General features: G+C 40.6%; 1 protein-coding gene across 2 annotated transcripts in view; it reads right to left on the minus strand.

Annotated features, from left to right (window-relative positions):
* Positions 1 to 2,868: 2,868 nt before the first annotated feature.
* The window catches only part of PSME4 (proteasome activator subunit 4), a 142,189-nt gene continuing 118,812 nt past the window's right edge, over positions 2,869 to 26,245 (minus strand). For both annotated transcript variants that reach the window (XM_006122111.5, XM_075925476.2), the window contains 10 exons: positions 25,465 to 25,556; positions 22,314 to 22,445; positions 20,596 to 20,804; positions 20,126 to 20,211; positions 18,739 to 18,867; positions 17,042 to 17,197; positions 8,637 to 8,799; positions 5,939 to 6,072; positions 4,686 to 4,824; positions 2,869 to 4,593 (listed from right to left, as the gene is read on the minus strand). In XM_006122111.5, coding sequence (XP_006122173.3) covers positions 4,690 to 4,824; positions 5,939 to 6,072; positions 8,637 to 8,799; positions 17,042 to 17,197; positions 18,739 to 18,867; positions 20,126 to 20,211; positions 20,596 to 20,804; positions 22,314 to 22,445; positions 25,465 to 25,556 — 1,236 coding nt within the window. In that variant the 3' untranslated portion in view covers positions 2,869 to 4,593; positions 4,686 to 4,689. The remainder of the gene's footprint in view (positions 4,594 to 4,685; positions 4,825 to 5,938; positions 6,073 to 8,636; positions 8,800 to 17,041; positions 17,198 to 18,738; positions 18,868 to 20,125; positions 20,212 to 20,595; positions 20,805 to 22,313; positions 22,446 to 25,464; positions 25,557 to 26,245) is intronic.

Below are 26,245 nucleotides of genomic sequence, written 5' to 3' on the forward strand. Positions count from 1 at the left end.
TTAGGGTTGCAATTTTCTACTTGCACAAAACCAAACACCCTTGCCAAACCCCTCCACAGAGGGGACATCCCCTTAGTCTATCCCCCCTCCCTCTCTTGCTTGGTTTCCCCACCCTCACTCAGTTGCTCATTTTCCCCAGCTGGCTCAGGGGGCTAGGGTGCAGGAGGGGATGAGGGCTCCAATTGGGGGTGTGGGCCCTGGGGTTAGGGGTGCAGGCTTTGGCAGTGGGTTGGGAGGTGAGAGGGGTTGAGGGCTCTGGCTGGGTGGAGTTAGGGATGAGAGGTTTGGGGCACAGGAGGATGCTCTGGGCTGTGACTGAGGGGTGGAGGAGGGGGATCAGGGCCGGGCCAGCATATTGGGGCCCAGGAGAGGACCAGAGGTGCAGGTGGCACTTAACACCAGCAGCTCCCGGAAGCAGCAGCACATCTCCCCTCTACGCATAGGAGCTGGAGTGCTGCCAGGATGCTCCCCCAACCCCAGCCTGCAGTCCCCTCTTGCAGCCCTAACCCTTCATCCCCAGCCCGAGCCCCCCATACCCTTTTCCTACACCCAAATTCTCTTCTGGAGCCCACACTTCTCCCAATATCTCAAGCCATTGTCCTAGCCTGCAGCCTTCCTGCACCCTAATCCTCTCATCCCCAGCCCAACCCTAAAGGCTGCACCCCCAGGTGGAGCCCTCATGCCCTTCTTGCATCATAATCTCTAGCCTGGTGAAGTGACGGTGGGTGGGACATGGAGTGACTGGGGATGGGGCCTTAGAGAAGGGGTGAGGCAGAGGGTCCCCCAAATTTTTAAAATCAACATGGGGGTCCTGTTTGCTAATGTTTATGAACCACTGGTTTATAGCGTTGATACAACTTGGGCAGGAATTGCAGATACAATGACACAAAGGCTACATCTAGACTGGCCACAAATTCTGGAAAAGGGATGCAAATCGGATAAGTCAGCATAGGGAAATCCGCGGGGGATTTAAATATCCCCCGCGGATTTAAATAAACATGTCCGCCGCTTTTTTCCCGGCTTGGGGAAAAGCCGGAAAAAAAGTGTCTAGACTGGCACGATCCTCCGGAATAAAGCCCTTTTCCGGAGGATCTCTTTCAAGTAGGAATGCCTTAGTTCAGGCCTCTGCCTTAGTTCAGGCCTCTTATAACAAGGCCTCATGTCTGGGGCTCTCTTTCTATAAGTCATGGCCAGAGCTCTCCCTTTCATAGGATGGCTTCGGTTGGCCACCACAGGCTCTGAGCTTTGGGGGAACCCTGCAGCAGCTGCCTCAATTGTCCTATGTGCAGGACTTGTGGGGTCTGGTGTGGGGTGGGTGCTAAGGAGGGGTTGCCCCTGCACTCACTATGGCAGTGAGAGCCGCAGGGAGTGGAGGAACCCAGCAGCCTGTGCCACATTTCACCACCTCCCAGGTTTGTTCCGCTTCACCATGGCGGCAGGAAGCTGAACGCCCCAGCCCACCCCACTCCCCTGAGCGGTGCAGCAAAGCAACCCAGCTGGGAGAGGATGGCGGAAAAGGGCAGGCTGCTGTTTGTTTTGTTTCGTTTCCTGCATCACCTGTCACCATGGTGAGTGTAGGGAGGGGGTCTGACCCCTGCTGCCACCCTATGCCAGGCCCTGGTAATGCCCTGGCTCACATTTCTTGGGGTAGGGGACTTTGGCGCAGGAGGGAGCAGTGGTGGGACTTATGATCTGGGGCAACCCCCTGCCCTGTGCTCCGGTCATGGCCCAACCCTACCACAGAATGAAATTAATCTGAGTCACAGAAGAAATAGTCAAAAGGCAAATGTATTTGCAGAATCACAAGTACCTTTCTATCCCAGGCAATTTTCAAATTGAGCCATTTACTCCTGAATTGCAGAGCTCACCTACCACGGTCAATGCTACTTACTTATTAGCTACAGTACAGTGAATATCTTTGGAACACAGGGCCATATTCTCAGACCACTTTTAATCCCAGTTCCATAATCTGACCATAGGTTGCCACCTGAAAATGGGAATTTTCAATTCATGTAAAGCTGGTGGATCTGATTCCTATGTCAATTACCCTAAACCCCAGCATAAGGAGCATAGCGGAACCCTCTGCTTTCCGACATCAATCGGACATCAAAGAACTGTTGTCCTTTAAGTAGTACAGATTATTGCATGTGCTTTCTACAATAGTGCTTTCAAAGTTAATTTTTATGTGACTGGAGAGATCTGAATTTCTTGGACTTTAGACATCTGTTTGACTAGTAAATTCAGGGTCCTGAAGGTAAAGCCTTTGACAGGCATCCTCAACACCAACATATCAATGCAAGAACAAAATAAAACCTAGGATCCTACAAGAATAGAGAATGGTCATTCAACAAATGGCACTCTTCCCTCTGCAGCTGCAGACTGAATAGCTCAAGTAAGGTGTTAAGGTAAATTTGCTGTTTAAATGTTAATTCTAGGCAGTCATATAAAAAAGCTTGTGTTCACTTGTGGATAAGTATCCCAAAGAACTCTTCTCGGTAGAATGGTATTGATCTCAGTATCGTGGCCAAACTTCCATTTGTGTGATTACCTTGTGCCCACTGAAAATTACCCCTACCTAGCAAATTCAATTACTGTCTTTAACCGTGGTGCTGTGTGATGTTAGAACAGATGCCATAGTCTGTTCCTGAAGCAGTGCATTTCAGTGATGGTAAAGAGACTATTTTGTATCAAACAAAATTTTAAAATGGCAACCTGCACGCTGCACTGCATAAACAACCTGAATTCTCTTGTGTTCCACAATGCATATAGAGCTAACACAAAAACCCCATAGCAATTAGAGAAGACAATCCTAAATTAGATCCTGAAAGTAGTGAACTTTTTGCTCAAGACAGACAAAAAATGCAGATGTTACAAACAATCCATTTATTGGGTTTTAAACTAGGTACACAATTGAAATGATTTTGGCACTACGCTATACAGTGGTTACGTCTGTGTGCTGACACTTAGTAAATACTGGACTAGGAACACTGCTGTGCTTAAAATTTGTATCGAGTCACTCAATCAGCAGGTAGATATTTCAAAATGTATTTTAGTGTTCCTGTAAGGAAGACTGTACAGGTTATGTGAAAGATGAAACACATCCACTTGTTAACTAATTCATTGTAGGAGGTACTCTGCATTCTACAATCTTATCACATCAAAACATGTGATGTTAGCATTTAGAGATGGCCACAAATGTTTCATTAAAATCCTCATCAGATGCAGGTATGAGATAAATGAAAACTAAAACAAAATAAAATTTCTGTCTTTTAAACAAGGAGCCATATTTTGCTAAAGAAAATAATTAAAAAAAACTAATCGCATTTGATTTGATGCAAAAGCCAGAAGCACTATAGTATTAACATCTAAGTGTGAATTTTTACAAATTAATCTCACAATGGTGTTATGTAAAATGGTGCAAACTGTACAATGTCTTCTGAAAGCAACGCCTCTACAATTTATACAGTCTTTTACATCTATGTAACACATATTAAACAGGTAATTAAATAGCCAATAGATATCAGTCTCTGAACAAATTTGCAGGCAAAAACAAACAAAAAAAAACCCACCCACCCCTAAAAACAGAACTTCCACAACCTTAGCAGTCTTCCATTTATGCAAGGTATGCTTCTCCAAATATCCAAATAGTGACCAATAAGTCTTTTTAATGAGAATATTCTGTTAAAAAATGTAGCCATTCAGTGCTTTTGCACACTGTACATACTCTTCATTCTCTGAATTAAAACATTGCTTGATAGCAAAAAATGTCTCTCTATGGGCTCTAGTCAAATAAAAAGACCCACAGCCTTCCACTTTTAGGGAAGCTACAACTGGTCATGAGTTTAAGTTGTGCACGTGGTCAAACTATGGCCAGGCCAGGCCATGGAAATTGTCCCACTGTCCATAGTACTGATCTAGGCTGTAGAGGGCAGAACAGATGTTTACATTTCCACCAAAGGTAAGATTTAAAAGGGTTGTTCAGTTTTCAGCTCAATTAAATGATACAGAGCTTGTCATCTAATCTCAGTGGGTGCTTGAATGCAAGCAGTGGATCCTTTGAGAAAAACAGGTTCCTGGCCTCTTGTCATGGGATCAGATGGGTTTAAAATTTGTAGGTATCAGCTCCTGCGGGCTGATCAAATTAAAAAAAAAAAAAGTGTCAGCCAAAACTGGAGCACTTCTCTTAGAATGTTCAGCCTTGCAGGAGTTTGTGCTGTGCAAATCCACAGATGTAAAAAAATGACTAGGCACATGAAGTAAGAAAGAAAAACAGAGGCGAGAGAAAGAGTTGGATCCTGTAAGAGAGTGAATGCAGTGTGAAGGTGGCTAGGCCCATGACAGTATGCATTGAAACAAGTAACGATCCAGCCCTGCAGATGCAGTAATGGAAGGCTGCTGGCCTCCCACAGCTACTCCCTGTGGAGTTGTAATTCTTGATGAAGAGAGCTGTTAGGACCTAATGTTCGTATTTAAAATGTTTTTGATTAGGCATCAGGATTTACAAGACTAAAAGTTCTATACACAATAAATTAGTTTTGAGTTTCCTTTATTTTTGCAGAGATGTTTCTAAGTCTTCATTTTTCCAAGAAGCACCTGAAATAAAAATAATTAAAAACATTATATCTTTATCTGTGTTCTTGTGGTTCTACAAAACAGGGTAATTAAAAATGCCCCTGCAGGCTTACCTATTTAAGCATAATAGCATGGTGATACTAAGAGGTCTGTAAGGACAAGCAGCTGGTCATCAGTGAACTGCTGTTTGTGCTCCTGCCAGTTGTCATGGTGCGTCCTCCGGAAATTGGACAGTGTTTTCTTTACTGTCATCTGTGTAGCAGGCAACACAAAATTTGATCTGTATTAATCTGATATTTTTAAAGCTCTTTACATCTTTAGGAAGTGTTCCTAAACCCGATAACAAATATTTAGATGTAACAGGGTAATTCCATATTTCTATTACACTTCTAAAACGGGCATGTACATATATTTGGACAGCTGGAAAGTATGGAATGGGCCCCCAAAAATTCATCCAGTCCAGATTTGGAAGATTTTAGAATTTACAACAAGTTTTGAATTCTAGTCTCTCTAGATCAGTGTTGTCAAGGCTGATGTATGATGAAAGAACTTTTGCTAGGTTGTGTTTTTTGGCACTTTGGAGCCCTATCATAAATTCTAATTAATCTTGATCAAAATAGTTTTCTTCCCTCCTCTCAATTTTCAATCTTACTGCTGCAGCTGCAGGGGCTCTGGCTCTGCTGTGTTTTTCACTGGTGGGCAGACAACATCAAAGGCTTACATAATATTTGTTTGGTCACGTACAACTTTCACGTACAAGTTTCATCTCCCAACCATTTTGTGAGTGACATTCCAAAGATGTTATTCCCATTATTTAACATATCTCATTTGGTGCACCTCAAAGGCAAAATATTATATGCACTCTCCACATTTAGTTTTTGTGATTCAGTAGAAGTCAGCCCTAGAAGAACTGATTAGCTCTTTCCAGGAAATTCCCCTCCACGAAGTTAACACACTGCATTAATAAACAATAATCAGAACATTAGCAACAGCTAAAGGTACTTAAGTATTTCCATTCAAAGCCACTCTGAGTTGCTCATATGAATTTCCAGTACTTTTATAGATCAGGCTGCAATTTTAGAGGACCTGGTCTCTACCCAATGATTCCATTATAAATAACTCAGATTTCTACTTAATTTTGGCTCTAGCTTAAAAGCAACTGAGGCAGAAGTAGAAATAGGGCAAGGAATTGGTGTGTTTTCATAAGGTGCCTTTGAATTAAAATAGCTTTTGAAGAAAAAATAGTGCACTGTGTGACATATCTCTTCACAGTCTTTCTTCAGAAAGCTAAAGTAAGGGTGATAGATATGTTTTTAGATTAGGTAGACTAATCAGAAAAAAAGAAATGGAATCAAACTATTTTTACCTCAATGGGCTGAGGATCGTTTAGGTGAGCACTGAGGTCCATCAGAAGCTGGGGCATCCAAGTAGGTACATCGTAAGGGCTTGACAAAATACATGCACTAAGTCCTAGCACACCAGCATGGCGCTTAACCAAGTCTGTAATGAAAGGCATAATATACATGTGAAAGGATGCAAATCTCTCAAGATATGTTTCCACAACACAGCTAGATTCAACTTCTCTTTCAGAAATTTTTAAAATATGAAAAGTACTAGAAGAAATACACATTAAATATAATTTGTCATTGGCAGTCAAGTCAAAAACTGCAAGGTATAGTTCCAAGATACTATGTTCAATACCTAAAAGTCCAGGGTAATCCCAGACTGGGCCAAATGGTAGGGACAAAGACAGCCTGAAGAAGAAATAAGATGGATCCAATAAACTAACTGGGGCATTGCTTTCAAGAACACCCTCAAAATGAGTGCTTATGGCCTCCTGAAAGCTTCACCATGCCAGGATGGGCAGGTGACTGGGAAGAGGAAAGGTGACTATCAAAACCAGCATCTGTCCCTTCTCTGTGCAAGCCCTTGATGAGGTTGCCAAGGCCTGGGTGGCAGGGGAGGCCCAAGCTGCTTATGGTGGTGTATACATGCTCAATGAGTGAAAGGTGGCCCTGCTATCCGTTAGCCCAGGCAGCCTCACATCCATCTGGTCCCATCGAAGGGAAAGTCCTGGATGGAGGTCTGCATTTCCTACAAGAGTTGAGCAGTACAAAGCTAGGAGCAGCACCTAACAACCACCGCCATTGTGACTACCCTGGCTGCCAAGTCTGCTGCGTCTAATGCCATAAGAACATAAGAATGGCCATACTGGGTCAGACCAAAAGTCCATCTAGCCCAGTATCCTGTCTGCCAACAGTGAGTCTCTGAATATATGTCCATTGGTAAACAGTACACCCAGGTGTAAGAATAAACCACAAAAACTTACTAATCTGATCATATAGCTGCTCTGTAGTAGTATATTGTTAGTTAACATGTACACCACATCAGCACCCAAACTATCTATGGGTATGTCTACACTAGCTTGTGAGTTCGAGCTAGGTAGGCAAATGAGGGCAAGCGGAGTTGCAAATGAAGCCCGGAATTAAAATATCCCGGGCTTCATTTGCATGTTCCCGGGCGCTGCCATTTTTAAATCCCCCCTTAGTCCGAACTCCGTGCCCGTGGCTACACGCAGCATGGAGTAGGTAGTTCAAATTAGAGATCCTAATTACTCCTCATCTCTTCATGTATTGATCCTAGCACAATGGGGTGCCAATCCCAAACATATATTAAACAAGTCAACTCTATAAACAAAAATGTTTTGTCATGATGGTTTATAAACATCTAAGTTTTATAAATATTTGTATACACAGATGTTTCTTTACATATACTCCTTAAAAAGTTCTCCTTAACTGCAGGGCATGTTCTAGGCATCTGGGTTATTCACATACTAAGCTGTTTAAGGATAATGTAATTAAACTAACTGAACCACTTTTTTAATGTATAGTTTGCTTCTTTGAGGCAGTGTCTTTCACACACCATACGATTCATCATCCATGGCCAAGCCCTTCGATACAACCGCATCTGCTCTAATCCCACTGACAGAGACCAGAAACTTCAGGATCTCTACCAAGCATTTATAAACCTCAACTACCCACCCGGAGAAATAAAAAAGCAAATTGAAAGAGCCAAATGAATACCTAGAAACCATCTACTTCAAGACAGACCCAAGAAAACCAACAATAGAACACCACTTGTCATCACCTACAGCTCCCAACTTAAAACCTGTCCAACACATTATCAATAAACTACAGCCTATACTGGAACAGGACACTAAACTCCAAGAAGCTCTGGGAGACAGACCCATAGTCTCCTATAGACAACCACCTAACCTCAAGATGATTCTTACCAACAACCACAGGACATACCACACTAATACCAACCCTGGTACTTTCCCTTGCAACAAACCCCGTTGCCAGCTTTGTCCACATATTCACTCTGCTGACACCATTATTGGGCCTAACCAAGTGAGTTATAAGATCAAGAATACATATTCCTGCGCCTCCAGAAATATAATCTATTCTATCATGTGCCGAAAGTGTCCGTCTGCTATGTACATTAGACAAACGTCTCAGACACTTCGCCAAAGAATCAATGCCCACAAAACAGACATTAGACAGGATCACAAAGAAAAAACAGTTTCTTGCCATTTCAACCAGAAAGGACACTGTCTCAATGACCTAATCACCTGCATCCTACTTCAGAAGACTTTCAAATCTGCACTTGAAAGGGAATCCTCTGAACTGGCATTCATGCGAAAATTCGACACTATCCGTGGGGGCTGAACATAGACCCCAACTACCTTACCCATTACAAAGATAGCTTCCCCAATTATCACCTCTAATACCATTAACTCACAGACATCTACCCTTTCCCACCTCTAATATCATTAACTCACAGGCATTCACTTTCCTTTCCCTCCCCCCCTGCATCTCCCTTCTGTTCTGAAATGTGATTTGTCCTGTTCATTTTTTTTAATTGTATCCTTTGGTATATATGGTTGTGACTGTTTTCTTCCATTATTTGATCTGAGGAAGTGGGTCTGGCCCACGAAAGCTCATCATCTAATAAACCATCCTGTTAGTCTTTAAAGTGCTACATAGTCCTGTATTTTGTTTTACCTGCAGAAGGAATTGTATCTACTGCTGTGCCAAGGTCTCGCTTTCTCTTTTTCGGTAGTCTTGTCTTGCAGAGCTGTTCAAAGTGAGCCTGCATGGGGCTATCCATAGTGAGAAAGTTGCACTGTAGCAGACCACTCAGTGTGGTAGCAGCCATTTCTCTCACCTAAAAACAGAAACATCAGCTACATCAATTACTACAGTAAACATGCACAGCTGACTTTTATTACGGCCCTTTTGGACTTCTAGTTAGATCATGTTGGCATACAGTGCTTGGGAAAGATCTTTCAAGTTTTTATTACCATATCTTAGTAGGTTATTAAATGAAATTGGTATACTAAAGTGTCACATACAAAGCAATAAATAACGTTCATATATAGTTTTAAAACGGTCATTATACAGGTAGACAAAATTTGTGATCCACGACTGCAGCAAACAAAATTTCAGTATCAACAAACTTGTGTTGTAAGCTAAAACAGCAACTGATTTTGAATTTTTAAAAATAGACTTATGTGATAAATATATAATCCAAAACAATGTATAATAATGCTACTGAGATTTTATAGAAAATATATAAATACAATTACCTGCTTTGCCCATTAATGAAATTGGTACACTAAGATCTGTTTACATAGGGAAAAGTACACCTTTACCCCAAGTATTTTATTTCTTCCTTGCTACATAAGAAACCATCAGAATCCACAACATAAGATGAACAACTTGGATGTATACAAGTTTAAGAATGTATATATTCCTGATATTTAGTATCCTAGCTGAAACTAGGGAAATTTATCAGGCCATATTGTATTATGGCTGAATTACCACAATTCTCTTCATAATCTTGTAATTCTGGCATATGTTTATAAACAATGTTGGATTATTAGGGGATACTATAGTGTCAGTAGGACACAGTCACTGACTTAGTTCTGTAACTCTCCAGTTGTCATTTTACTGCCTTGAGCCGAGTTTAATCCATCAGTAAACTGGCTTGTAAAAATAGGTATGTTGGAGATACACATCACTCTATTGTAACTAAGTTAACAAAAGTATAAGCCAAATCAATTTCAACAAATTACGCACAAATTCTACAATTTTTTTTTAAATGTAACTGGGCATAATTATATTTGAAGACAATTAAATTACTGTTTGTTTGCTTACAAAAATAGCTATGCCTGCTAAATGTTACATCATCACTCCTAAAAGGACATTAAAAATCAGAGAACTATACAAAAAAAAATCATAAATTGTAGAAACATAGGTTCTGCTTTATGTCACCTCAAATTTGGTTCTCTCATAACAGGCCCATTGCTATTAAAATGGAGGTTATGGGCTGACCATAAGAACATTCTAACATTTACAAATCTGAAAGCCCAATTAATTTATTAAAATGCTAACAGCAGCCTCATTTACTGATAAGTACATACTGTTATACTTCCACTAAACAGAATGTTCATCCATCTAGACTACAAACACCTACCAACGCTCTGAATCCAATGCAGCAGATTATAATAAATTATATCCTTGAACATAATGTTCTGAACCTCCACAAAGCAATAAAATATAGCTACAAGTGTTGTAATAATTAAACATAGGAAGTTAACAATAGGCTCTTGAGACTTCCTGCCATTTACATATCTACAACGTATGATCCACTTTATTAATAGTGTAAACTATAAAGTGAAACAGTCTGCCAGTACTGTTTATCAGCAATTTATGAGCCTCTTAAGGACTAAAGCTATTAAATGAAACATGAAGTGCCAATGCAAGTCTCAGAATAAGTGGAAGCCTGGCTGTAAAGTGAGCAGGCTCACTAGGTTTCTAATAATTTACATTACTGTTCACTGTAATAGAATCAGTTTTCAGTATTGTCAAATCTAGTTACTATTGCAAGAAGCACCTAGAAACAAAGGACTTACAATCACAAATTAATAAGGCATCATTTTCATATATATTTATTGCAATGCCCATTAACATCACTCATATTTAAGAATTCATAAGCCAGGAGGCTTGTATGATGAGCTAAAAGCTATGGAATAGAAACTATTTTCAGCTGCTGCATGAGCTCATCTGAAGAAGTGGGTTTTGCCCATGAAAGCTCATGAAGCTGTATATATTTTCAGAAGCTTCAGGGGGTAGCCGAGTTAGTCTGTTACAGAAAAAGAACAACAAATGGTCTGGTAGAACTTTATAGACTAACAAAACATGTAGCTTCTATCATGAGCTTTTGTGGGCACAGCCCACTTCTTCAGATGATGGGAGTCATCTCCGGTCATCTGAAGAAGTGGGCTGTGCTCACGAAAGTTCATGATACCAGCTACGTGTCTTGTTAGTCTATAAAGTTCTACCAGACCATTTGTTGTTTTTTATATATATTTTGTTAGTCTTTAGGACAAAGTTGAATTAAGGTACACAACTTCAGCTACATTAGCTGAGTAGCTGAAGTTAAAGCACCTTAACTTGACTTTTGGCACTGTATACACTGCAGGAAGTCAAAGGAAGAACACGCTTCCTTCAACTTCCCTTAGTCCTCGTGAATGCAGGGTTCCCGGCATTGACCGGAGTGCCCCTCTCACTTCGAATTAGCTGTCTTAACTAGACTGCTAATTTGAACCCTAGAAGATCGACAATGGCAGCTTCGTTCTTCCTCTGTAGTGTAGATGTACCTAAGGTGCCACAGGACTACTCATTGTTTTTAGAAATGTAACAATCCACTAAGAAAGAGGCAAAAGAACTGGTGGTGAGAGACATCAATTTTAGCATTTTTACTTAAAATAATCTGAAAATACAGTTCATAACTAAGAATTTGTCTGTCATGTTTTATCCCAGAACAAAAAGACAAAGTATACAGACTATTAAAAATGAAATCACCTTCTCATTAAACAGAGTGATGAAAGCAATGCTATGGTAATTACTGAAACATACTGGAACTTGCCAATTCTTATAATGAAAAAGCAAGATTACTGTCACAGTAAAGTAAGGTTTCCATGGTAGCAACATGATTGCAAGAGATTACTACACAAAATAGCTTTTGCTGATTTCTACCTCAGCAGTTCAAGGATATACATTTTATTTAATTATCTGCAAATCTATGTAGCTATTAAAAGTGAACAGCAACTTTTGTAAATTATGTAAATGTTGGATTATGTGATGAATGATTTGATTAGTAAGAATAACAAAATAGCCAGGCTCACCAACTCTTATTCAACTATAACATGCAGTGACATAACTGATAACTAAGAGACCCGCTGGAGAATGAAATCAGTGCACTGGGAGTAGAAGGTTAAATTGCTGTTTTTTAAATACAAGGCACATTCTTGTACAATTGGAAATATTAATTCTATATTTATGTTTTAAGAATTATTTGCAAATCACCTAACGCAGATTAGATTTTCACTACTAAGACTCTTCATACTTTCAAACAGATTTTACACAAGAGCATGACACAAAAGGTACTCTTGCCCTTCCAGGAAGATAAATACAGGCAGTCCCAGGGTTACATGGATCCGACTTACATCGGATCCCTACTTACAAACGGGGTTAGACAACCCCGCACTATCTGCTCCCCACCAGCAGACCAGGGAGATGCGAAGCTAGTGCGCCCCCCCCCCCCAGCAGACCAGGGAGACGCGGAGCGGCTTTTCTCAGCAGACACCTCAGCTTGAGAATAAAGGACTGAGGGAAGTGAGGTGTGGGAGAATAAAACTGAGCTCTGGAGAAATGTTTGGCTAGAGTTTCCCCTACAATATGTACCAGTTCCGACTTACATACAAATTCAACTTAAGAACAAACCTACAGTCCCTATCTTGTACGTAACCCGGGGACTGCCTGTATGTTACATGAAAATGGACTTTATGTTAGGCATTACGGATATATTGGCCATGGCAAATAACTACAGAACAAAATGGTATTTCGTGACCAGACATAGAACTGCTCAGTTGTGGCTGAAACATTAACATTTTTCAGTATGACTGTGCACTGTACAGTATATAATTATATATAATACACATACACAGCAGAAAGGAATCTAGGGGTTATAGTGGACCACAAACTAAACATGAGTCAATACGGTGACACTATTGCAAAAAAAGCAAATATGATTCTGAGATGCATTAAAAGGAGTGTTGTGAGCAAGACATAAGAAGTCATTCTTCTGCTCTACTCTGCGATGATTAGGCCCCAATTCGAGTATTGTGTCCAGCATCACATTTCAAGAAAGATGGGGAGAAATTGGAGAAGGTCCAGAGAAGAGCAACAAAAATGATTAAAGGTCTTGAAAACATGTCCTATGAGGAAAGACTGAAAAAATTGGGCTTGTTTAGTTTAGAAAAGAAAAGACTGAGAGGGGACATGATAGCAGTTTTCAAGTATCTAAAAGGGTGTTACAAGGAGGAGGGAGAAAAATTGTTCTCCTTGGCCTTTGATGATACAACAAAAAGCAACGGGCTTAAATTGCAGCAAAGGAGGTTTAGGTTGGACATTAGTAAAAAACTTCCTGTCAGGGGGGTAAAGCACTGGAATAAATTACCTAGGGAGGTAGCGGCATCTTCATCACAGGAGATATTTAAGAGCAGGTTAGACAGACAACTGTCCGGGATAATCTAGGCAGTGTTTGGTCCTGCTGTGAGGGCAGAAACTGGACTCAATGACCTCTCAAGGTCCCTTCCAGTTCTAGGATTCTATGATACCATGTGATTTTGGGTAGAAGCTGGATAGGAAAATATCCTGGTTATTATGGAATTGTGAGACCACCTTTGGCAGGAAGGCCAGGTGTAGCTGCAGATGCACCTAGTCCTTGAAGGAGACTGTATATGGTAGCTCTGAAGTAAGGGTTTAAATCTAGAAGATACTTCTGGCAGAAGTAATGATGACCAGAAAGCCACCTTCCAGGACAGGTAGAGAAGAGAGCGTGTTGCCAGCAGTCCAAATGTAGTTCAACCACCATCCCCTTTTGCTCTAGCAAAACATCCTCCAGTGCTCCCACCCTTAGGAAAGAATGTATCTCCAGGGCCAGAAGTTGTTTGAGAAGGGTTCCTGAAGACAGACAAGAATGGAGGATGGGAAGAAAGGGAACAACTGATTTGAAGGATGTATCCAAGTATTGTGGGACCACAGTTACCGAGAGAAGTGGGATAACTAGTCCACAAATATAAGGGAAATCAGAACTGCACATTAACAAAATGCCTACTTAAGCCCTGCCGATTGGAGGGTGGGAGGAGGCAGGCATAAGGGAAGACAAGGACTGGGATGGAGGATTTCTCTTACAGCTTCTACTCCTTCTCCTGATTATAGTCGTCTCTGCTGTGATGGGTAGAAGCAAGCTGTCAGTTGGGGCTTATAGTGCTTCCTCACAGAAGCCAGTGTATGCAACCCCTGGGATTTCAGGGTGGCACTAGAGTCTTTTAGATTATGCAACTTCAAGTCTGTTTGCTCAGATAAGAGCAACTTGCCTTCAAATGGAAGGTCCTGCACACTCTGCTGCGCCTTATCAGGCAACCCCAAGGACTGAAGCTATGAATTGGGCTGCAGAATCTGCTGTAAGACTGTTAAATTGCATTCAATCCTACTCGATTAGTCAAGAAAGGACTACATTTAAGAGGCAGAGGCACAGCATGGAACCCACTGTGGCTCTGCCTTTTAAATATAGTTAGAGCCAGGCAGCACTTACTACATTTAAATGGCAGAGCTGCCGGGGGGGAGAGGGGGGGACTGGGTACAAGTTGGGACTCAGCTGCCCCCTGCCTCTGCCTCCTTTGGGGAGGAGGAAGAGGATGCCTGTACTGGTAAGGGACCTTTTTCCTTGCCCTCTGCACTGCCTGGGTCCTGTAGTTCTGAGTCTTGCAGTTCAGTATCAGGCTTGGTATAAAGACCCAGTCTCTGCTCCGAGGTTGGAGGAGCAGCAGCTCTTGACTCTGATACCATAGAGTACGACCTCTGGGATTTTGTACACTACAGTAGCTGAAAAGCCCACACATTCCAGAAAGGCCACTGTGACATCTGCTACTGCAATGGTGGCCAAGCTTTCAGCAGGATACCCTGACTCATCTCAGCCACTGGGTATCACTGGTTAGAGTGGACTCTACTCCTGAGGAAGGCTTATGACTCTGTCTCAAGAGACTGGCAGAGTCTCTGAAGCAGTTGCTTCTTGGTAATCAGAACAGAGCGGTGTTGGGAAGGTGGAGAGCAGTACTGGGAAGGCAGAAATCAGTGCTGGGAAGGTGGAGACTAGTGTGGTGGCATTATGGCTGGCTTGACCTTTGATGGTATCCAGGGTCTCAGTACTGAGGCAGCGGTCACAGCCAGCGTCAGCTCCTGAATGGTAGGAGACGGTGGTCCCAGGAGAGACATTAACTTCCTCACTGCCTCAAATGCCTCTGGCACAGATGGTAGCCCCAAACTCCAGTGGCTCTCTTGGTAAAAAGTCCAAAGGTGCCAAACTCAACAACACCCTTCCCAGAGCAGTAGCCAACAGTACTTGTACACACTCTTGGTGTTCCTGAGTGGCCTGAGTTATACTCTGTCAGCTTCTCTATGCCCTGAACACCTTGGAGTTGGGAAATAATCCCTGGTTGGTTTTTCTCTGCTTCTTTCTTAGCACTGGTGGTGAAGAGCAGTGTAGAGAGTCCTATGCCAGAGTAGTCTTTCTTGCCACCAGAGATGATTGTCAATGCTAGGAATGCTAGCCCATAGTAGAAATTCACGGTATCTCCTTTGGAGAAGCTGGAGCATTTCTTACTGAAGCCAAATACTTGGTGTTGGGTCAATGTGACTTGGCTCCAAAGGGGGACCAGGCACTGCCTTTGTAAGGAAGAATTTCAGCCTAGTGTCCTTGTGCTTCCTTGATTCCGGGCCTGAAGCTCTTGCAAAAATCTACAATGCTCCTGAACATGGGCCTTCCTCAGACACTTGAGGCAGCTGGAATGTAGGACACTAACAAGCACTAGCTTGTGGCATGATGCACATGGCTTGAACCATAGGGATAGAGGCATATCCCTCTAGGCACTTGGTGTCAGGAAAGGGGTAAGCCTGGTAAGCAGGGTCTGCTACTAATTGAAACAAACTCTAAATAAAGAACTATTCACAGATTATCAACTAGCTCCATTGGTCCTTGTAGGTGTGGAGGCAGGAAAAGGGAATTTGTGTGCAGTCATCTTGGTCTTGTTAACAAGAGAGCAAGAGTCAGGCTAAGTCTGTGGCCTGACAAGTGAGATCTGTAATTAGACGCTGCCTTCGCCTCTATATGGAGATAAGGATAGAATGCTGACTCTGGCAGGGACCTTGAGATAAGGAGCATCTGGGTGGAACTAAATAACTGTTAGCCATTGGTGTTTGTAATGGGAAGGAGACTAATTGTTATTGTTATTATATCTAATAGACAGTATATAAACTGCTTTATAATTGCTTGTATTCGAAGATCTGCCTCGAAGGGGGGGAGGGTTCCCCCCCACGTCCGAACCAGTTTTTCCCTTGCTGCAGCTCGTAATTAAACTGCCTCTGGCTACTTGTTGCTTACAAACTCAGAGTGAGGACAAAGTTCTCTTCCACATAGGAAAAATGTACGGTCAAGCAGCAGTTTCAGTGACTGCCTCAGCAGTAAGAAGGAACTGAAGTGGTGGAAGGGCTCTTATACAATGGCACTATGAGGGTGCAACTCCAGGGCTATGTCTACACTGCCTTTTTTTTTTTGCAGAAGATATGCAAATCATGCACTCATTTGCATATCTTCTGCTGATCCTTTTTGTGAAAGAGCTATTGCCGCTAAAAAGCTCCATGTAGACGGGGCCATTTGTCGGAAAAAACTCCTTTTTTGCAAGATCCTGTAAACCTCATTTTTGAGGAATAAGCGATCTTGTGGAAAAAGGGCTTTTTCCCACAAATGGTCCCATCTATATGGGGCTTTTTAGTGGCAAAACCTCTTTCGCAAAAAAGGATCAGCAGAAGATATGCAAATGAGTGCGCAATTTGCATATCTTCTTCAGAAAAAAACCGGCAACGTAGACGTAGCCCAGGAGGCATCAGAGTGAACCTAATGGATACCACTGAGGGAAAAACTCTCGTGGTGGTGATCACAGCAAGCACAACTCAATATTGGAATGGACATAAGCAGGCACTTTTATTGCCAATTAAATGCCTTCTGGAATAATGTTGTTTTCCTGTTGAAAGTGAAATATTATACAGAATATAATTTTATACAAGTTAGTATTTTTATATTCAAGAGATTAAACAAAAATTACTGTTCTATGAATACTAAGTATGGAAAACTTTCTATTCTTTGTACACAGTAAGAGGCAAGAAAATAGATATTAATAAAAAAATAAATATAAAAAACTTCAGTTCTGATTTTTCGTTCACATTCAATGTCTTTCACTGAAAGTCAAAATACAAGGTAATAGATATTACGGCATGTTTACCTCAAGCTGTTCATCTTCCAAAAGTTTTATAACCAACCATCTTATGTCATGGACTGCTTCTTCATTGTTGAGGAAGATAAAGAGATTATAAAATACCATAGTTTGGAGGTAGGTTAGTATTGTGTACCTAGCATGCCAAGAACTGCTTCTTGCTGTCTGTAAGCAACAAAGATTACACAGAATTAAAAACAAGGACATACAGACAAGCTATTTGTTTACTCTAAAAATTGTTATGTACCATTATGTAAACCTTTTGGGCTGCTGAAGTAATTTACTCATAAAAGTTATTTTCTCTCCAAAACTTTGTTTTGTTGATTTTTTTAAAATCTAAATTTCCAAAGTATCTAAATGCTTAGGCTATGTAGTACTGCATATACACAACTGAGAAACTAAACAAGTGACCTCAGATATCAGCCAGTTTTAAGTGGCCAAAAAGTTTAGTTATGCTCAACTTTGTACTGAAATTGTTTGTATTATTGGACTTTGGTGGTCTGTCTATGAAAAAAGGCTTGTTACTGGCAAGAGATGTAAGCAATGGATGAAAGCTGAAGTCTCATCACCACTGCTTCTGCTGTTGACACTCATTTTCAGCAATAGGTAATTTTTAGAGAGTAGATGAAGATTGAAAATCTATTTGCTTTTTTTTTTAGTTTGTGCAGTTGATAGCACTGTTTATACAGTTTCTCCATTTCTCTGTATAGTCTATTTTCATTTTTGTGAGTCTTTCAGAAAATTGTAAGTGGGACAGACATACATTTTAGCAGAAAAATACCATTGTAAATCCACAAAATGTAGAAGCGGGGAACCCAAGAACATGTTGCATTCTAAAACCTCATTTCAACTTGTTTTTGAGACAGATTTCTAATTGATTATGTCCCTTTCAGAGTGACATTTTTATTTTAAGCCAATTTGTTATTAAACCCTTACTTATTTTTATTTCTTAAAATAAATTGTATACCTTATCTGTGTCAAATATTTGACAAGTAAAAAATAAAACTGGGAACAGAGCTTTTTTGTGATAATATTCTGTTAGAAACAAAATGTGAAATATTCATGAACTTTCCCCTTATAGGACTTGTATTCATAGGAACCTAAATGTAAGCTTAAACCTTTTTTTAGCTTAAGAGAACTATACTTTCAAATATTGGGCATAATTTTTAGTAAATAAACTAGAAGAAAGGCAATTATTTCTTTACAAAGAGCCCAATGCTTAATTAGTATGCATTTCTGCCCAGAAAAAAAAAAGTTATTTAAAAAAAATTGGCAGCTGATACAAAAGCCATTTGCAAAGTTAATAGTTCCAGCTTATTATTCCTGATGATGACCAAACACTAACACGGAATTTATTACAAAGCAAAAAGCAGTCAGCAGTCTCAGTAGCCCAGCTTTTTTGGCTGATTAATAGTGAATTACTATACTGCAACCAAGAATTTAACTAAGTACTTAAACATTCATCGTTATTTTGGTTACATGTATACCACTTCAATATAGAAACAAACAAATGAAGTAGTTACACTGGCAAGTGTCACTATACAGACTCAAAGAATATTAGCTGCAAATCATTTCAAAAACCACAGAACCCTTTTGCTCATGCAGCAATGGCAGGAAATAAGAAATTCTTGGTTTCATAACTGTTAACAAGCTCAACTGGTTTTAAAGTGATGCGCCTTCATTTTAACAATTCAGATCAGACTCACTTGCTTTAGCACCTGAAGTACCAAAGGCACTTGTTGAGGATATAGCAATCCCTGAGACATTAGCGATAAACACATCTTAGCATCTCTTTTGAGTTCATCATAGCTATTGTCATTTTCTACTGGTGCAATCTACAAAATAAGAACAAAACAGGAAGAGTTAAATATTTGTTTTTTTTCCCTAAATATGTCCCCCCTGCAAGTGCTTCACTGAAGGCATGTCTGCATCCCAGTGCTGCTGATCAGAGAACTTCGGTAGCAGCATCCGTTGGATGTGCTGTGCCACAAGTCTAGCCACCATGTGGTTACTAACCATCCTCAGTTCCTTCTTTACCATGGAGTCACAATGAGAACCCTGAAGTAGACGGAAGGTGGGTAGGTTGTGGAGCACCCATAGGGACATGCTTCGCCATGAGTCATTGTTACTGCGCAAAGTGAGTTACTACTCAAGTAGTGGCCCTATGAGTGCTCCACTGCAGGTAAGTCCTGAGCAGTACCCCTTTTGTAGGGCTGGGACTTCGGAGATGAGTCTGTTACAGATGACAGTATTGTGGAGCCAAAGATGGCATTAGAGGCAGTCGCCCCAGTGATCACTTAAAGTTCTGCAAGATACAGACTGACATCCATGTCTGCACTATGCAGATTTCCGAGACAGGGATATCCTTGAAAAAAGTGACAGATGAGACAATTGATCTTCTAGAGTGTGCACAGATGGAGTTGGGGGAAGGGGAGAAGGTGGTTACTTTACAAATTGGGTAGCACTGTCCAATGCAATTCAAGACCCGCTTACAAGGTCTTTGGGCTGATATTGCTGTGCCCTTGGAACTTTCCACCAGAGAGGAAAAGTCTAGGGCAGCAGGTCTCAAACTTTAGCAAATAGAGGATTCCATTTTGATTTAAAATTTTTCCCAGATCCCCAAGGTCCAAGCTTGCCTCCATTCCATCCCTTCCCCTAAGACCTGCTCCTACCTCTTCCCATCCCTGCTCCACCACTACTCCTCCTTTCCACCCCCTCTCCCAAGTGCACTCCATCTACGCTCCTATTCTCCCTCCTAGTGCCTCCTCAGGCTGTGGAACAGGAGGCGCTGGGAGGAAAGGGGAGAACTCATGGAAGGGGTGCAATTGATCAGCAGAGCCAGCGTACCCCTTACAGTACCGTCAGGGGTCTACAGACCCCAGTTTGAGAAATGCTGGTCATGGGGACTTTCTGAAAATCTCTGTAGAATGCTAGGGCACGTCTAAACTACATTTCTCTTCCGAAAGAGGAATGTAAATGAGCCCGATCAAAAATGCAAGTGAAGCATGGATTTACATGCTTTTTATTCATGTATTTTTATAATTTGTTTTAAAACCAAATATAACTAAAAGCTCAGTAATTAAAAATGGGTACCTTGAAAAACAAAGGTAAGAGTTGGAGTTGCTCGGTCACAGCTGCAGAGAAAGACCGACCTGCACTCGCCATCAACCACTTCAGGACTGTTTATAAAAAGACAGAAATACTCACTGAATAACAAGGTCAAAAACCAAAAGAACAAATGTATGGACCAAATCCACTACTGGCATAACCCACCACATTTCCACTGATGTCAGTGGAGCTGCATCCACAAAAAGTTTGGCTCTGTGTTCCTGTCACAGCCAGTGAGTTCTCATTAGAATAAATATAATTCGAGATATAATCATGTCATTTGGACTAAACTATATATTAATACAATCCAACCTACAAGAGGAACAGACACTCGTGTATAAAGCATATGTAACAAATGCAAAATTGCACATTGTAAGTACATCACTTGCAGTATTCAATCATTATTCTATGAAGCCAAACATGTCTGTTTCCACAAGTTAAATTCAGCCACTCACTGGTTTTCAAGAGTTTAATGCCCTGAGTTCGCTCATCTTGTTCACCAACTCCATTCTCTTCCATAACATGGTTCTGAATTTCTTCATCTGCTTCCATAAGAGGTTTGAGTTTTTCAAGTATTCGTGTAGTGAATTCATGGACATGAGGAGACTTTGTTGGAGCAGTATTTGGCAAAGAAACATCTATCATGAATATGTAGGTCAAAACACTAAAAATAAATAATGCAACAGTTTATACTTTAACATGGTTGTACAACTTAAAGAAACCAATTCAATGTGTTCAGTGGTTATTTGCTGCATTTTACTGATTGAAATGTAATACTTTCTTTGGAAAAAAATTATTCCCGTAGACATCATAAAACAATTAAGATCAAATGCTATGTGAAATAGAATGCAATATCACTGATTCAGATCTTTGCCTTAACTTAAGGCATTACTCCATGAAAATGTAATGCACCGAGACAAACAACATTTGTACTCTGAGATCCTTCTCTCTCTCTCACACACACACACACACACACACACACACACACACACACACACACCTCAGTGAGAACATGAGGTAAACTGAATTGACGACTAAGAACGGTTTTCACTTAATGAAAAAGAAACTGAAAGAATCAAGGGGAGAAATGCTATGGCTTCTACTTTTTATAAATCCCCATTTGTCATGTTTCATTATGTCTATTTATAGCATTCAGAATCTTATTTGGCATGTAGGTATCTTTATATCCTGCTGTAGAATTATTTTTCTTATATCAGACAAACATGCTGTTTTGCATACTGTACATGAAAAGATACATTGTTTACTTATAACTCTTTCCTAAAAGTTGCATTTTATGCAGGCACGCAAAATGAATCATACAATAATAAATGGTTAAAAAAATGGGCATTGTTTAATCTTGAGAAATGAAGACTGCGGGGAAACCTGGAAACAATTTTCAAATATGGCAATGGCTCTTCTAAAAAGCATGGCGATCGATTGTTCTCCATGTCCATTGAAGGTAGGACAAGATACAATAATCATAATCTGCCTCACAGGATATTTAAATAGTTATTGGGAAAAACTTTCTGACCATAAGGATAGTTAAATACTGGAATAAGTTTCCAAGGGACGATGAGATATCCCTGTCACTGAAGTTTCTAAAGACAGATTAGTCAAACACTTGTCTTTTATAGTCTAGGATTGTGTATTTGGTCCTGCTTCACCATGTGGGGTTAAACTAGATGGCCTCTCAAAATCCCTTCTAGCTCTAACTGCTACGATTCTAGATTATTCAATGACTATTGATATTTTTAGGAAACCCACTCTAGCACATCTGAGATCCATTATTCATTAGCTCTTCTTAGTACAATTTAAGAGACTTTCAATGGCACTTTGGAGCCTAAGTGCTTTTGAAAATTCTATCTATTTTATCTGGCAGAGGTTCATTTACTTCTTGAGTTTCAGAGCTCTCCCGGTGTGAAAACGAGAGGTTGCATGAAACAACAGGATGGGAAGCAAGATACCAACCTATGTTTAAAAAGCGCCTATTAAATAGCAATTTATGGGCACATTATTTTGGGGAAAATATTATTTATTTGTATTCTAGTAATATATATGTATATTCACATACTGTACCGAGGAAGAGAGTCATCACCCAAAGAAAATAATACTTCAGTATTCAATGCATATGAAGAGAACAACAACAAAAAGATCTTCAGAAGAGAACACTAACCTTCCTATTCTTTCTCTGACATTTTTGTAAACCTGTGTGAGTTTTGGTTCCAAGTATTTTAGTAACCTGTGCAACAGCTCTGGTACCCTCCATTCTTGCTGTGCCAGGCCACCTTGCAATACGTAGAGTCGGCTAGAAATTGGAACATGGAGACGTTAGTTAGCTTTACTGTATTGACAACTGCAAGTTATTTTTTCCAAGCCATGTTTTTAATGATTTAATGATCCATGAAATACAGACACATAAGGATGTAAAAACTTGTTAATCACAAAATGGGCATTATTACAATATAATGTTACATCAATGCTGTACTTCCACAATAGTTCTGGTTGTCAAATAATTTAATTGAGCCCCCTCCTTTGTAGTTATTTTTCCAAGCTCCCTCGTTCCTAAGTATACTGCCACCCAGCTCGGAAGGCAAAACATAGACTAGTGGCTGCCGATTAGACATGCAGTTCTGAAGGCAGCTACATACCAACAGCAACACAGAAGGGTGGCAATGTGAAAAGTTGTATTTGTAATATCACTTTTATGAACATTTAAACCTGAGCCATTCTTTTTAGGTGACAAATCTGAGGAATTGTCCCCGATTGAGGTGTCATTAGAGGAGGTTTTGGAACAAATTACAGTAACAAGTCACAGGACCAGATGGCATTCACCCAAGAATGCTGAAAGAACTCAAATGGAAATTGCGGAACTATTAACTGTGGTTTGTAACCTATCCTTTAAATCAGCTTCTGTACCTAATGACTGGAAGATAGCTAATGTGACACCAATATTTTAAAAGGGTGATATTATATTTAAGAGGTGATCCTGGCAATTACAGACCAGTAAATCTAAAATCAGTACTGGACAAATTAGTTGAAACTATAGTAAAGAATAAAACTGTCAGACACATAGATGAACATAATTTGTTGGGAGAAAGTCAACATGATTTCTGCAGAGAAATCATGCTAGAGTTCTTTGAGGGGATCAACAAACATATGGACAAGGGGGATCCAGAAGATATAGTGTACTTAGATTTCCAGAAAGCCTTTGACAAGGTCCCTCACCAAAGGCTCTGAAGCAAAATAAGTTATCATGGGATAAGAGGGAAGATCCCTTCATGGACTGATAACTGGTTAAAAGACAGGAAACAAGGAGAAGGAATAAATAGTAAGTTTTGTTAGTGGAGAGAGGTAACTAGCGGGGTCCCCCAAGGGTCTGTCCTGGGACCCATCCTATTCAACTTATTTATAAATGATCTAGAGAAAAGGGTTAGCAGTGAGGTGGCAAAATCTGCAGATGATACCAAACTGCTCAAGATAGTTAAGACCAAAGCAGACTGTGAAGAGCTTCAAAAAGATCTGACCAAATTAAGTGACTGGGCAAAAAAATGGCAAATGAAATTTAATGTGGATATATGTGAAGAAATGCACATTAGAAGAAATAATCCCAACTATACATACAATATGATGGGGACTAATTTAGCTACAACTACTCAATAGGGTTGCCAGGTGTCCAGTTTTAAACTGGACAGTCCAGTATTTGAGCTTTCTGTTCGGGAAACAAATTGAGAAAATATAAATGTCTGGTATTTTCTAAATACGATGTAATGTAGATTGTGATGCAATGTCAAGTGTGTCAAGTATTTTTTTTGAAACCATCTAGCAACCCTACTACTCAAGAGAGAGATCTTGGAGTCACTGTGGACAGTTCTCTGAAAAATTCCACTCAGTGTGCAGTAGCAGTCAAAAAAGCTAATAGAATGTTAGGAATAATTAAAAAAAAGGGATAGAGAATAAGACAGAAAATATCTTAATGCCTCTATAAAACCACGGTACACCTACATCTTGAATACAGCCGGTCCCCGAGTTGCGAACGGTCGACTTACAACTGTTCGCAGTTACGACCAAAGCTGTTGTAAATGGCGGACCCCGAGTTACGAACGCGATCCGCGCTTACAAACAGCGCGGTCACGTGTATCTCTATGGGATCCGACTTACGAACAAACTGAGTTATGACCAATTGCTTGGTCCGTAACTGGTTCATAAGTCAGGAAGAAGCTGTACTGCGTACAGATGTGGTTGCCTTATCTCAAAAAAAGATTAATTGGCATTGGAAAAGGTTCAGAAAAGGGCAACAAAAACAATTTGGGGTTTGGAACAGGTCCCATATGAAGAGATTAAAAAGACTTGGACTTTTCAGCTTAGAAAAGAGGAGACTAAGGGGGGATATGATAGAGGTCTATAAAATCATGACTGGTGTGGAAAAAGTGAATAAGAAAAAGTTATTTACTCGTTGACACAATATAAGAACTATGGGTCACCAAATGAAATGAATAGGCAGCAGGTTTAAAACAAACAAAAGCAAGTTTTGCTTCAGTGTACAGTCAACCTGTGAAACTCCTTGCCAGAGGAGGCTATGAAGTCCAGGACTTCAGTTGCGTAGCTGAAGTCGAAGTACCTTAACTTGGCTTTTGGTGCTGTATACCCTGCTGCATCTAGGTGAGGGACTGGGAGGCCAGAGGGAGGGAGGAGAACCTGAGCCCAGGCTGCCTTCCAATGAGAAACTTGGGAGAGGGGAAGAAGAGAAGAGAAGAGAAGAGAAGAGAAGAGAGACCAAGCCCAGGCCACTTCCTCGTGTGGGGTCGGGAAGAAAGAAAACCTGTCCTGCCTGGTGATGGACCTGGGGGCTGGGGAGTGGGAAGGGCAAGGCAGAAGGCGATTCTGGGTGGTGCGGCTCCAGCTCTCTTCTTTATCCCTGTCTCCTGGGTGTGCCTGGCCCTTCTTCGTGTTTCCCAGCCACTCAGGGATGAGCTACAGCTCTTAAAAGCATACTGCTGGCACCTCTCTTGACACATTCGGGAGGTGCACACCACAGTTAGAGACCTGCTGTTCTAACTGAATCCAGTTAATTATAGTGTTGTGTTTTAAGTAATATTTTTCTCCTCAAGGCCCCACTGTGCACATGAGGAAGTAAGGGTAGGAGTAGGGAAGGGCCTGCACAAGGAACTACAGCTAAGACAGGTGCTTGTGCAAGTATTAGACTCTCGTGCCCTCCCATCTTGCAGTGTCAAGTCACAATATGCTCGGAGTGAACTCTAGCCATGTCTTACATTTGTTCATGCTTTACCCGTCAACCCCAAAGCAGTTGGAAGGTAACATTTTACCATGCATCTACAAATGATCCTCCTTCACCACTCAAAGGAGACTCCAACAACAGCTCAAATAACCAATGCAGTTTCCGAGGATCTCTGCTCTCCTGGTAAGGACAGACAATTAAATCAGTAACTGGAATACAGAGAAATTCAGTGATTCTACTTTAACCCACATAAAAAGAAGGAATTATATATTTGTATTAAATGTTCTTTAGGTTCTTATGTATGTATTATTACATCACTAAAATCAGCATATTGCTTTTCTCAAAAAGGGCACAATCAAAATTAAAATGTCTTCAGTACATTACTCAAGGGTGTGAAAAATCCATACCTCTGAGAGGCGTTGTTAAGCAAACCTAACCTCCAGTGTACAGAGTTCTAGATCAATGGAAGAATTCATCTGTTGACCTAGCTACTTCCTCTTGGGGAAGATGGATTACCTACATTCGAAGAACCACCCCAATCAGTGCAGGCTGTCACTACACTAGTGGTTCTCACCCTTTCTAGGAGCCTGATTTGTATTGCGTACCCTGAGTTTCACGTCATTACTTGCTCACAAAAATCAGACATAAAAATACAAAAGTGTTCACAGTACACTATTACTGAAAAATGCTTACTTCTTCATTTTTATCATAAAACTATAAAATAAATCAAATGGAATATAAATATCGTGCTTACATTTCAGTATATAGAGCAGTATAGATTTTAGTTTGTACTGACTCTGCTAGTGCATTTTATGTAGCCTGCTGTAAAACTAGTCAAATATCTAGATGACCTGATGTACCTCCTGGAA

The sequence above is a fragment of the Pelodiscus sinensis genome, chromosome 3, assembly GCF_052426305.1.
Source record: "Pelodiscus sinensis isolate ZL-2025 chromosome 3, ASM5242630v1, whole genome shotgun sequence".
In the NCBI taxonomy this organism is placed as follows: Eukaryota; Metazoa; Chordata; order Testudines; family Trionychidae; genus Pelodiscus; species Pelodiscus sinensis.